General features: G+C 34.0%; 1 protein-coding gene across 4 annotated transcripts; it reads right to left on the bottom strand.

Moving 5' to 3' along the window:
* Positions 1 to 16: 16 nt before the first annotated feature.
* Positions 17 to 13,769, bottom strand: LOC111407105 (probable LRR receptor-like serine/threonine-protein kinase At1g56140). Of its 4 annotated transcripts, none has more exons than XM_023036411.1 (24): positions 13,515 to 13,769; positions 10,347 to 10,527; positions 10,074 to 10,145; positions 9,865 to 9,936; positions 9,695 to 9,766; positions 9,510 to 9,581; positions 8,897 to 8,968; positions 8,721 to 8,792; positions 8,511 to 8,582; positions 8,355 to 8,426; positions 8,168 to 8,239; positions 7,856 to 7,927; positions 7,686 to 7,751; positions 7,010 to 7,075; positions 6,820 to 6,864; positions 5,935 to 5,999; positions 4,493 to 4,869; positions 3,786 to 3,984; positions 3,524 to 3,688; positions 3,133 to 3,251; positions 2,564 to 2,774; positions 2,251 to 2,485; positions 1,951 to 2,101; positions 17 to 591 (listed from the first exon to the last, which is right to left on the bottom strand). In XM_023036411.1, exons 1-24 carry the CDS (start codon positions 13,651 to 13,653, stop codon positions 202 to 204), a joined length of 3,129 nt encoding a protein of 1,042 aa, XP_022892179.1. In that variant the 5' UTR covers positions 13,654 to 13,769; the 3' UTR covers positions 17 to 201. The 4 variants fall into 4 exon arrangements, 3 of the variants coding, with proteins under 3 accessions (XP_022892179.1, XP_022892180.1, XP_022892178.1); XM_023036412.1 differs by having other exon boundaries at positions 2,251 to 2,482; XM_023036410.1 differs by having other exon boundaries at positions 2,251 to 2,774.
* Between the last annotated feature and the right edge of the window lie 499 nt (positions 13,770 to 14,268).

Genomic DNA, 14,268 nt, shown 5'->3' with positions numbered 1-14,268 from the left:
TATGTGACAAGTTAAATAATTTATTTAATTTTACTTATCATTTAATGTCAATTAACTCTACATAAATTGGGGTTATAGCTCCGATGAGGGCTAAATAACATCACTTAAATAAAAAGGTACAGGAAAAACTAAACTATGAATACAAAAACCACACAATGTCATCTCTCTCTCTCTCTCATAAAGATAGAACAATATGATTCATCACCTGCCCTCGGCAATAATCTCATGAAGAATGGGTTTGGAATCGAGGATAGGTGAATAAGATGGATTTGTTGCCCTGCTTCCTATTTTTGACGAATTGTCATGACTAAAATCAGTTCTTGAAGTTGAACTATCCATATTTGACATAAAGATTGTTGCATCTCTAAATTTCCAGTCAGTCAGGTATCCTGGCTTCGAACTGACAGGGGGCACCTCAATATCTCCAGAAAGCATTGACACCACACGGGACATTGAAGGCCGCAAATTGGGGGACGTTTGACTGCACAGAAGAGCCACTCCTATAATTCTTTTCACTTCATCTTCCTTCACTTCGGATAGTGTTCTGTCAAGAAGTGCCATTTCTTGGTTTGTCTCGTGAAGATTCCAAGCCTGCAAGCATATATCGTACTTAAATTAGTACCTACTGAGGCAAACGATGTTGGAAAACACAGACACACATTTAAACATTGATTTTAGAGGTGTGCCCGCTAACAGATAGAGATTGGAATTTGTTTTCTTAATGGGTCCAATCTCTCTTGTGGTCTCGTATAGAACTATAATGAAATATACGATCAACCAACATTTATTGAATTTGAAAAAGAGTCCGTTCGATTCTCTTATCCCTTGTTCTATTAGCGAGGAGGAAAGGTGATTAAAAAGAAAGGACGAGTTCTTTACTTTATTGATTAGGACCCCATCAAAGATGAGAAATTCTATTCCTGAGACATTAGATCTGCATAAATTTTGGAAGGGGAAAGGGGAACTTCCTGAATAAACATTGGGTTGAGAAGAACTAATTCCATTTTGTTGAGTATGGTGCAAAACAGAATGAGAGAGAGCTTTTTCACTTTCAGGCATATTTCTTCGTTCTGTCCTTTCGTATCTCTTCCTCATTTCCCTTCTCAGGTGTTGAATTGGAGAAGAAAACAAGAGGATAAGCCTCAGAAGGCTTAATCTCAATGCTGAGGCCCCGTCCTATTCCGGCTAATACAATCTTTTGATAATCTTCCCATGAAGAAAATTTTAGATTTTCTCAGATTCCACTGGGAGGCAAAATCACTACTCAATGTCCGTGGAAAAAAGGGAGCACAAACAAGAAAGAGATAAAAGAAAGAAAGAAATTACCTAAATGAACAGGTGTAAAACAAGCACATTCATCAAAAAGAATTTTGATATTATGTAATTTCTACCTAGACACTCAATATTAGTGAGCCTCACACCTACATTTATGTTTTCCAACTATAATCTTTTAATTGGTTTAGTTACGAGTAATTGTGCATTTCTCTAGGATTCCAAACAAAAGAAAACTTCCCTACCTGACATCTACCACGAACCGAATGAGCAGAAAAGTTAGACCAATGAATCAAACTGTAATAAAAGTGGTCTCCTAATATTGTGTCATTGCTACAAGAATCAAACTGCAAAAAGTAGTATTATGGAAATCTTGTTTGTAACTGCAAACTGTGCATTGTAAATAGTAGTATTATGGAAATCTTGTTCGCAACGTCAATTTTGCATTGTACAGTACTATTTTGTGACCACAAGCATGAATAAAAATAATAGTATTGCAGAGGTAAAATTTGTGAAATGACCTACAATTTCCTTTTGGTAAGTAAGTCAAAGCTAAAAACTGAAGAAAATATGGCAATATTTTCAAGAAACATCTTATGGATAACCGGGTTATATATAAATTATTAAATTCTAAAGGATCAATATGCACAAAGGTTCAAAATGCGTAATAGACCATACCCATTCAAGAAGATACACCTCATCCTCTTCCAAATTAGAGTCAGAATTCAGCCTTCCACTGACAATTTCTAAGGCTACAACTCCAAAGCTAAATACGTCAGCTTTCTCGGTAAGGTGCCCGCGCATGGCATACTCCGGAGCAAGATACCCACTATATGAATGAAAAATGAAAAATGAAAAACTCTGCAATTAACCCACCCCCATTCTAGTCTACATTCCAACTGGAAATGCAGGTCACTACACAAAAGATTAAGACAGACTAAAGGAACATCATGGATTAAGAATTTTTGTGAACCTTACATTGTTCCTGCAACACGGGTACTTATATGGGTCTTTTTGTCATCATACAATTTTGCCAAACCAAAATCTGAAATTTTGGGGTTTAGATCAGAGTCAAGCAGAATGTTGCTAGCTTTAACATCTCTGTGTACAATTCGAAGTCGTGATTCCTCGTGCAGATAAGCAAGACCTCTTGCGACTCCCAAGCATATGTCAAAGCGTATTGGCCAATTAAGAGATAAAGTTCTATTCCCTGCTAAATCAAAGCAAAGTGATTCAGTCTCCTGTATATTGAAATTAATATGAAGCTGTAGACAAGCTATCTCATTACTACCAAATAATACTTGATCAAGGCTCTTGTTTTCGAGATACTCATAAACAAGCAACCGTTTATCTCCCTCGATGCAGCATCCATACAATTTCACAAGGTTACGGTGCTGCACAGCTGATATAGTGGCAATCTCTGCAACAAACTGACTCTTTCCTTGATGGGATGCAATAGACAACTGTTTAACAGCAACTACTCTTCCATCCTCAAGCGTTCCCTGTTGGTCACAACACAAAAAGTTCAGGTGTATTAAACTTAGAAGTTACAAGAAGAAAACCAAATAGGAATTGATAGGATCTGAAACAGTTGCACACACATTCCTTGCGATACAATATCAGGTTGGGGATTTACAAATATACAAAAGGTAAAGGAGAAAATAACGAAGGCATTGTGGGCTAAACATCGAATTATAGCAATAATGTGAACTACTGAAACTTACAAGGACTTGCTACCACCTTTATTTTGTCTTAATTCTTCACACACTTCATGTGTTGGTTTATAAATAAAGCCCGATTTTTAATTGTTCCACCATTTCTATAATCTTTGATTCAAAAAAATTTCAGAATAGAGTTTACCCTGTACACAGGTCCAAATCCTCCCTCTCCAAGCTTATTAGCAGGATTGAAGTCATTTGTTGCAGCTCTTAGCTCCACATAACTGTAAGTGTATGGTCTAGCATCCATCCCCAAGAAAGCTGTAAATTCACAGAGAAATATCTGTTCACTTCCAAAGGGCAATGATTATTCATCCAACCCCTAGCTGATTCATTCCTTACCTCATATAATATTGTTCCATACGAGGATAAGAATTATAAGTTTGGTATTAATTAAATATGCAGTAACCTATCTCTCATTGTGGAACATTTAGGAAGCAATTTATCACATAAAGTTAGACAAAAAGCATAGAAGCAACAACTCCTCCTGAACTGGAAGGGATACTTAGGCCACAATACTTTTCCTTTCTTACCTTCATCCTCATAGCTCCTCTTCCTGTTTCTTCTCTGAGCCAAATAATATGTCACAAATACAGAAAGAATACTTACAGCTCCAACTGCAACTCCAATCCCCACAATCAGACCAGTCCTATTCTTCTTCTTACTTGGAGGACTGTTTCTAACAGTGGGAATGAAATCTGTGGAAAAGCTTATTGATCAATATTGGCATCTAGATAATAGGAATCAGAGTTGAGAATTTTTGTGAGCTGTTAAATATCTTGAATTTATATTTACCTGGGCTGGCACTTATTGCCGAAATTGAAGGCCCATATGTACCTTGAGTAGGAACACAACAAGTCCCTTTTCCAGCCCAGAAGAAATGGATTTCAAGGTAGTTTTCAGACACTTGAACTTTCAATTCCTTCACAACAGCTCTCAAAGGGGTCCCATCAGCCTCTTTTACTATGTTAAAGTCTTTGAACTCCAGCTTCCCCTGGACCCCACAAAGTCACAATTTGGTTCAATAATACATGAAGAAGAACCAGGATACATTGATTTTCAGAGTATACTTCAAAAGGAAAATATACAAGATACTTGAAATTCTAAATTTAACTACAGAAATACCAAAAGTCATGGCAAGCATTGCTATTGAAATTTGAACTAGAGAAAATTTCGGAATAGAACATGTGGACATTGATTTTAAGGCATGAATGTTCTTTGAACAAAAATAAAAGGTAACCATCGCAAGTATTGCCTTGAAAAATACATACTATATCGCCCATATCAAATATCAAACACCCCATCAAGTACTACATGATGAAAGGTGAACTGGCGTTTTAGACAAAGATGAGGCTTGAAGGTGCATCAAATACATAACTATTCCATCAGACACACCCATCGTGATCATATTAATTGATGATAGTAAATCAGTGTGTAGTTTAAGTACAATGAAAAATATAAATGCAATAGTTTTAATAAGAACTCTTTTTTTTTTCACAGACCTGGATATATATATCAAAAACCCGCCTTCCAAGACTCATCCACCTCATAGGACCAAGAATTCCGATTTCTGCGAACTGAAGTTTCACAGTGTAATTACCATTCTCAAGACCCAATCCATAGTATCTCAAAGATCCAGCAGAAATTCGTGCAGTTTGAAACAACTCTGAGTCCAAAGTAGCAGTGAATTGGGATGAAGAGGAGCTTTTGTATTGTGGGTTGTTGCTATTAGAAGGCAGACCAACGTTGCTAACTGCCCATCTGTTTGTACTGGTTGTGTAATGTGTTGCCGGACCAAGAGTCTCATTATCCATCTCATATACAATCTGATCTGAAGACCTGATTTGCCGACCGCCACATTTGATTGCAAAGCTGGAATCTGCAAACCATCATCCAGATGAACTTGTCAATTATCAATGCGACTTCACAAAAGTGCTTGCACAAAGAATTTGAGTGGAAACAATTTTGCGAACAATATTTTGGCCTGTTTTGCATCATATTTTGTAGAAGTAATTTCTTTTAATACAAAAAATATTGGCTAGTGCTTCTTGTAAGAAAATCTGATGGAACTTTTGAAATTAGGACGAGCAACTATGATTTAGCTCGAACAGGTTGAAAATCTTCACTGTAAAATAAGATTAAAACATTTCATTTTTACAAAATACATATATTGATTTTTGTTTCTGAGTTTGAGATAACTGGTGTCTCCTTGATTAAAAAATTAAGACATGTACAGGTCACCCAATTTATTTTTTTATGTTTTTTAATATTTATTACGAAATAAAATGCTCTAGGACTATTCCCAATCAATTTATATCTCCAGAACATTATAGTGCAATTTTAATATTTATAGAACATGTTAGCAAAATATCAATCTGAAACACAAACACATACGCCAACACAAACACACATAATCTTAAAACTGCCAACTATATCTTTTAATGTGCCTACAACTCTATGTGCATATAGAAATAAAGTCCAATCAGTTGTGCAACAAAATTACTAGGCAAAGCAACATTCTGCCTAAAATTAATGACAACTTTAACCACATTTGGGGGACTAGTGAAGCTGTTGGTGATGATGTAAGGTGTGAGGTGAGCTGGTGGGAAATAGGTGGAAAGAAACAAGGGTAAAGTGTCAAAATATACCATATATAGAATAACTTCACTATTTAGCCATAGTCTGGAACAGATAATGGCAAAGTCAGCTCTTCTTAAGCAAAAAACTGGATAAACCTAGCTTCTGCTTATTAGTAACAATGCAGAGCAGGCCTTTAAAATATGTTTTATTAGGGCACAGACCTTTGCATTGTATATTCTGCTCCTGACAGCTATGTTAAACTCTTTGTTTAGATTCAAAAAAGGAAAAGTGAGTTCCTTATTAGTTTTCAGACTTTCAAAACCTGTTACCTACTTACACATGTTGGGATAAATACATCACTTACAGATAGGTGATCCTCGATTGCAGGGGAAATTCCGCTGCAAGCAATTCAATCCTGAAGGCAGAGCACTAAAAAGTGCAAGAAGAATGTATGAAATTAGGGAAAAAAATTGTTGTATTGGAGTTACAGAAGCATCAAGCATTAACTTTGTGAATATAAATATTTCAAATCACTCAAGATGACTAAATTGCGCTTCTCAAATAGAAGGAAGTGAAAAATGCATGCAAAGATTATTGTATATAAGTAATGCAAGCATGTAATAAAGATGTACTTTTTACTATAGCTTTGGTTAGGAAAGCATTCTTCTTTTTGTATCAAGAACAATAGGAGAATGGACTTTTCCCACGCAATTGCCTCAGGTTCTTTGGCTGAGAAAACTCTTGCTCTACTGAGATTGTCTTTCTCCTAGTTACTAGGACTTCGTGATAATGCTCTTTGACATATTTAAACCAATCTTCTCAATAATGTTTACTGTATTTTCCAAGTCATAATGAATTGTTATATTATTGTTATTTTTTGTTAAAGTACAAAGAAATTATGTGAAGCTGCTAACTGCTTTGACATATGATACTGACATAAGAAAATGAACCATTATCATTCACAGTGTGGACATAGATATGGAAGTCACTTGCAAGTTGCAATTAATATCATATTGTGTACTCTCTCTTGCAAAATGGTTTATGGTAAGTTAACCAATTTCTACTGAAAGATGAAAACTAGCAGGCATAGATTTAGCTATTGGCTGATCCTGCAATGGTTAAGTTAGGACAAAAGTAAATATGGATGACCAATATAAACATTACAACCCAGGCATGTCTACATCAAGACGCAAACCAATTGTAAAGTTTAGCAAGTGAATCTATATAAATTTGTGCTTCAAATATTTACCTGCCATTAGAATTGTCTATGGTAAAGTTGTTGGCAACCAAATTGCTGCATAATACATCAAGAAAGATTTCTATGTAAATTGTTAAAAAGGGCAATTTAAATCATGAAGTGATCTCAAATGAAATATCAAGCAGAACAATGCCACAGAGTATAAAGAATATGCAGCATCCTCATCTTCATTCACACATACAGTTGTAAATTTGGTCCGCTGACCCAAGATGGTAAGCTCCCAGATAATCCATTGTATGATAAATCTCTGCAAGGAATACAACAATAATATTACAAGAGGAGGCATATACCTCAACAAAATATAATAGTGGCATTGCATATTCATTTGACTCCTGTAATATAGAGGCTTAATATGAATTCACATTCAGTGCAGATTTATGGAAATATAGTCTTCTTTAAATTTCCCTTAAAACATGTAGAAATAATGAGGGAAACCCCAAATACTGCTTGTTGGATCCTGATTGATGCAGATGGGGAAAGGTGGAGAGCATATTGAACAGGCCATGAGAGAGGAAGAGAGAGTTGTTACTTTCATTAAGTTCCATTTTATGTATCAATTTGAATATCCTTTGCCAACTTAATACTTTTAATTAAGCAATCTAGAGTGTAAATTTAAGAGTATGCATTCACTACTTTTATAATTATATAAATCAAATATGCCTACAAATAATGATGAGATCCAAAAGCATCGCCTTTGTATCCACACCTTCAAGTTCTAATCATGTATTTCAGACAAGAAATGCAACTTATAGAAGTTTTTTTTTCTTTTATCAGAACCACTAGGATATAGGATGCAGCAACTGAACTATTTGATTAAAATATGAACATCTGAAAAGCACAACGGTGTGAATACTAACATGTTCTGGAGTGATGTATGCTTTTGCGCTGGCAGGGGCCCAGTAAACTTGTTATTACCAAGAAATCTGAAGATGAAAAATAAATAACTGATTTAGGGCCCAGTCTCATTCTCTGGGCGAGAGAGTCATTTGAGGTCTCAACCATAAGTGAGTAATGGATGATTTATTACAAGTTAGACAATGAACTCAAATTGAAAAGAGAATCTGGAATGCGCTCTGTCAAACTGTTGAAGCTCAAATCCCTGAAAAATAAAATTATAAAAGATTGTAGAGCAAGGCAATGTAGTAGCTTTGTAGCTCCTTTACAGGTAAGTGAGGTCAATCAGCTAAAAAATATTTTCAAGTTCATTTCTAGGAAAACCCCTTATATGTGGTTAATGTTCTCAACTTGAGATTGAGAATGCATTAGGCCGGACTGCATGAGTCCCATCTCCCTAGTTACCATGAATCTTTGAAAGTCATACCACAATAAAAAGGCTTACAGCAGTGTTAAACTCTGGTATTCACCAAAATTGGAAGGTAGAGAACCTGAAATGTTATTATTCCGCAAAATTCTGCCAATCAAGAAATAAGTTCATTACGGTACAAGTTCCCAAAGCAACAGAGAATTTGTTATAAGAAAGATTACATCATATTACTACAGAATTATAGGCTGTGTTTCTTCCTTACAAGGTGGATAACGACTTCATACTTCCAGCAAAGTCCAGTGTAGAGCTTCCATTAGATAGATCACTTATTCTCCTACTTGTCATGTTTGCACAATAATATTAGCTTAAGAAAGCATAGAGAAGAAAGATTCGTAACATAAATGAAAACAGAACTCACAAATCATTCAAAGAGGTTAAATTGGAGAACGATGGTGGTATTGGACCCTGAAAGGAGTTTCCTTGGAACCTCCTGCAAAAATATTTTTAGCTGATCACAAACTACACATAAATCTTGACTCCAGAGGAATTACTTGAATGAAGATGGCATGTAACAATTTCAGCATGATAAATCATTGAATCATATAAATGAACTTGATTTCTGTCTCACAGGGATATAAGATTTGACCAACTCCCAATAAAGTCAGGAATCCGACCAGTAAGTTCGTTGTCAAAGGCCCACCTGAAATCCCCCAAAATTTATTCCAGTGAACTTGATTAGAGAAGTTGAAACAATAAACTTATCTGTCATTACAAAAGAAAGGAACAGAGAGGATATGTTCTTACATGTTCTGTAAACTCGTTAGATTTGAAAATGTTCTGGGTATTGGACCGCTAACTCCAGCACTGGGAAAGTAACTGCCAGGAAACAAACATGATATGAATGAAAAATAGAGCAGGAACTTTTTTTTCATTCTCCTAGCACAAAAATAATTTTGTGGCTTCTCATAAATCAATAAATTAAGATTCGGAAAATTTTAATATGGTTAAAAGCAAACATTATGATGGACTATGAAGTAGATCAAAAATGCCAAAAAACATCTTGAATGAATTACAAATGAGCTTACCCAACGTGGATTAGAAGATAATAGAATACAAAAGGCAAATCAGGTCACAGTTGTCAAATAGCGTGTCACGGAACCAAAAAAAAAAAAAAAGGTTCTTCACATTTTCGCATGTCAAGTTTAGAGATGATTGCATATCTAAACAGATGTTAAAACTGTAGAGAAACTAGAATCCTAAATAAAAATGAGGGCAATATACTAGAAATTTCATGCCCATGATTATTTCACAAAATTTCGTCAGCTTACCTAGCCATAACAAGACAAACAACATCTACTGCATCTCCTATAGTTATATAGGCAGGACACAATAAGAGTGAAGTAGCATCAAAACTTACATTTGTTCTAGTTTTGTTAAACTTCCAAGCTCAGATGGTAGAGGACCAGAGAAATTGTTCGTGCCGAAAGCCCTACACAAGGAAGTAGAGATTACAGATACGTAAATACTTAAATTTATATGTAAATGAACTAATGGGATTTAATTATGGCCTAAACCTTAAGAATAAAACTTAAAAGTTCTTACAACGATCTTAAGTCTGTCAATTTCCCAAGTTCCTTCGGAACCACCCCCGATAATGCATTAATTCCAAAACTCCTAAGGACAATAATAAAAATTTGCAATATATTTAATTAACACTCAAACATGGTTAGTTGACAAGTCGTAAGTCGTACATCACAAACAATGTATCTTACATATATTGCATGCGAGTGAGATTTCCAACAGATGCAGGCAGTGGACCTGTCAAATAATTTTGGCGTAAATCTCTGCAAAATAAGGAAAATCCCAGTATCATCACCATCTAAGAAATAGATATGTGATCAACCAAATGAAAAATTAGCAAAACAAATAATAGAAAAAAAGAAAAAAATAAGCCATCAGATAATGGAAAAATTAACCATACAGATCATCAAGCAAAGTCAAATTCCAGAGCTCATTCGGGATTGGACCTGCAACATCCAATGCATAAACTCTCCTATACAAGTACAACGTTAGGTTAGGAGCCAAAAATCAACGCAACAATTACCGCCTAAAGTGCATAACAAACAAATAAAATAAATCATATTATTGTTAGACACAACCAAGGATTAAAAACACTGTATCTCTCAAATTAAAGTTTTTTTTTTTTTCAAACACTAATTTCGAATCGGTAAAAGAAGGGCAATTGTTATCTCACAGCGCAGTAATGCGGCAAGTGGTGCCATTGTTGTAAGAGCAATCACATTTGATACCCGGATTGATATCCACAATTGCTGTTGTATCGATTGCAACACCACTACATAATTCGCCGCTAATGTTCCATCGTTGATTTGTTCCAGAAATTCCCCATCGCTGAAACATAGCATTCACAGCTCTTGCTGCAAAATCAAAGATCATGTTATTGAGTAGTATGGCATTGTGCATCATTCATGCATGAATGAACTCATAATAAAATTTCACACTTTAACACAAAATTTAAGCATTTCATCAATGAAGTTTCATCCGCCAGTCATCGAGCCTGAGGAAGCATTTTTGAAAGTTTTAGTTACAGTTTGCTTATTTATAAAAACTTTCTTTGTCGACGTTATCCCATTTTTTTCTAAAATACATTTGTTTTTCTCATTTTCATTTCAATCACACATTTTTCAATAAAACAATATTATAAGTAAGTCTAAAATTTTTCCTTATTTTTTAACCACACATTTCCGTCAATGTACTATTCAACATGCATTCTATATCGAAGAATGGAGCTCAAACAAGCATTTAATTTTTTATTTTTTTTTAAGAAAAGCAGCATGTGATAAAGATTATAAAATCTTTATTTAATATTAAGTGAATTATTTAGAACAACAAAATTATTAATATGGAGCATTTAAACTAACATCAAATTTTAAAGAGATTAAGACAAATAAATAAATTAAGCCATGTGAGAGAAAAAGAATAGCTTCAAAATGCAACCAAAATAAGGTAAAATTAATAATTCTATTATTAATTTAGGTAATAGTGGACTTCTTAATTTATGTGTCCGTTAACGGACAGGTAACGATATATTACTCTTTAAATGTTGGCACGTTCGAAGTCTGGCCAAGATTGTGACTGGAATTGGATTGAACCGATTACAATTTCAATGAAATTGGTTCGATCGACCCACACATTCCACAATCATGGCAGTTGAACCGGACTAATAGGAGCAGCCAAATAAAGGCAAGACAATCTAGATGGTCCTTTTTTATTTTTTATTTTTTTTAAATTTTATTGGGCTGGGCTAACACAATCAAACTAACTGGGCATTTTAGCACTGTAAAAAGCTATAGTAGAAAATGTATATATAAAAAAAAAATTGATAAAATTGAAATACATTTCATTTTTATTCTTAGTGATACTTATCCATTTTAATCAATTGTTTAATATAATTTACTCTGTTTTAATTAAACTCCAATTTTAAGCTATCAATCCTTCTCTCACCATTTCAAACACCATTCGAACACCACAAAATCCTAAATATTTTCATGATGAAAAAGTTTGAGGTATAAATATGATAATGTGTAAAGGTTATGAACCTTTTATGCAATTAAAACATAGTCTAGTTATTAAAAATTGTATTGTGAATATATTTAGCATTTTTTAATAGTCAAATAATATAAATAGTGAAAAAGGACCATTTATGCACATAATCGTAAGTTGGAAACGTCTATGCCCAGAAAAAAAATGTTAAAACCGAAATCACACAAAAATAAATAACTGAGGAACTATTGCATCAATTTCCCAATATATAATAAGCATAAAACCTGTAAAATAAAAAAGAAAATGAGAAGTTGATGATGACAGAGGAAACTGTTAATTAACAATTATTTTAGATTAGTTAAGTCTGTATCACTTTACGATATTTTAATCTTCGACCAAGTTTCTACAGCATGGACCTACACAGATATTATTTTAAAAATGTTAAAATAATGAGAAATGTCAAACTTACAAGACTATTCGACCAGGAATTTGGAATTTTTCGAAGATTTTAATGAAATGAATGTTAAAATTCAGATCCACAATAATAAAATTTTGAGAACGTGGGGGATCCGAATTGAGAGTTGATACTGATGATATCGAAAATAGAAATCATTTTACCAATGTAATTGTTGGTGTTTGATCTAAGAGTCGTACTGGGCGTACAAGCCCAGCACTTGCGGGGTCTTACCGACCCCTCACATAGATGGGGTTGGTTTTTTTTTTTTTGGCATCGGGACCCACATCGAGGTGAGAGAAATGAGAGAGGGGGACAGGCCTGATAGAGGAATATTTTCCTTGATCTAAAAGCTCAAATTGAATCATCGTGAGTTTCACTTCAAAGCAATCAAAAGGGCCTATTTGTATCACTTCAAAGCAATCAAAAGGGCCTATTTGTTAGGAAATTCATAACAAGACAGTGTAGGAGGCCTACTTATGGATACATCCTAACAGGTCGATTAATAGAAAATGTCATAAAAGAACACATCATGATCAAACTGAAAGGATGTCCCCTTAAAGAGGGCTGCTATATGTATAACAGTTTTGACAGCCCTCTCACATATAAAGGGTGGGGCTCGCGATCTTTGTGAGAGGGCTATAAAAATTTACAGCATTTCTACCCCCTAAAACATAAACACCACACCTCGTGACTCATCAAAAGCAAAGGGGTGTCCTCCATGACGTAAGTAGGGCCAATTTTTATTTTATTTTTTTGGGGAGGGAAGGTAAAATATACGAGATAAAGATATTTGTACTCACACATTTGTATAAAATATTTTACTTACTCTCACATACACATGAAGCCCACATGAAATAAAAAATGCCAACATTTGGCTCCTACCCTTTCGATTAAGTAAACCATTTTGTACAAAAATATGTACATCTAGCACTCTCCAAACACGTATCGTTTAGGGGGACCCCAACTCATTTAAATTTAACATATAAAACATGTATTGTTTCCCGTTAAATTGCTGGTTAAAATCAAACAACATCTCAATCTTATGAAAAAGCCTGCCTCTTTCAGCTCGTAATAGTATTTGAAAATCACTTATGTTCAAACAAGTTCGAGTTGATTGTTCTTTTTAGTTTCTGGGACAAATTATGCAAAAACTATAATTCCATACAAACTGTTTTGTTATGAGATTTTGTGTCAAAAATCGTTCATTTTTTGAATAATTTCCTCGATAAAAATGTGTACAAGTATACAATTACAAAACATCAAGGTCAAATGAAGAAATTAAGAGCAACAAAAAAAGAAAAAAAAAATCTTGAAAAAAGATCAAGTTCTCAAACATTTAAACAAAATATTCGAAAAAAGAGCTGAAATTTGCACTAAAATAGTGAAAGAGATGGAGAGATACACCTTCGGAAGGATCAGTCGTGGCATTTCTGTTATCTTGAGCTCGAGCAATCTCCAGCGGGAGGAGGAAACTAATTAAAACAAAGTACAGGGCGAGGAGAGACGGCGCGTGAGAACCCAGCAGATGGCGTAACTTCTTCATCTGCGTCTTCCTTGATGACTTCTTCTAGATTACACTACAAATATCAAAATTTATAGAGAGAAGTTGATGCCACTGGAAAAAGAAGTTTCAACGTTAGAGAATAATACACTCGTTAATAATTTATAATTTACAATTTATCCTTTAATTAAGATACTTAGAATATATTAACATCACAATTTTTGTCAACTAGACTACATTTTTATTACAATGCATATCCCTAATTTTTTTCTCATTTTTACACTTATGTTCTCAACTTCTTTTTAAAATTTTTTTATCATCAACCTTCGATAAATTTTCACATCTTATCTATAAAAATGATATTCATCCAAAATATTTGGTATGAGAGCCAAAAGGACATATTTCTCTCTTGCTTTTTAAATAATTGAAATAAATGACTAACATAAAAGTTAAACAAAATATTTGTCCATCTTTTCAATGCACTTTAGTGGAATATTTTGATGAAAATCGAGATTAAATACAAAATATGTTAATTAATTGAAAGTTAAGAATGACAATTCGACTCGAAAAAAGTTATGGACGTAAAAGTAAAAATGAGTAAATGTTGAAAACCTTCATTGTGAATAAAATGTGGTGCAATTATAAAAAAATGTTGTG

Source organism: Olea europaea, chromosome 13 (assembly GCF_002742605.1).
Source record: "Olea europaea var. sylvestris chromosome 13, O_europaea_v1, whole genome shotgun sequence".
NCBI lineage: Eukaryota > Viridiplantae > Streptophyta > Magnoliopsida > Lamiales > Oleaceae > Olea > Olea europaea.
This window is presented reverse-complemented; position numbering and strand designations above follow the sequence as displayed.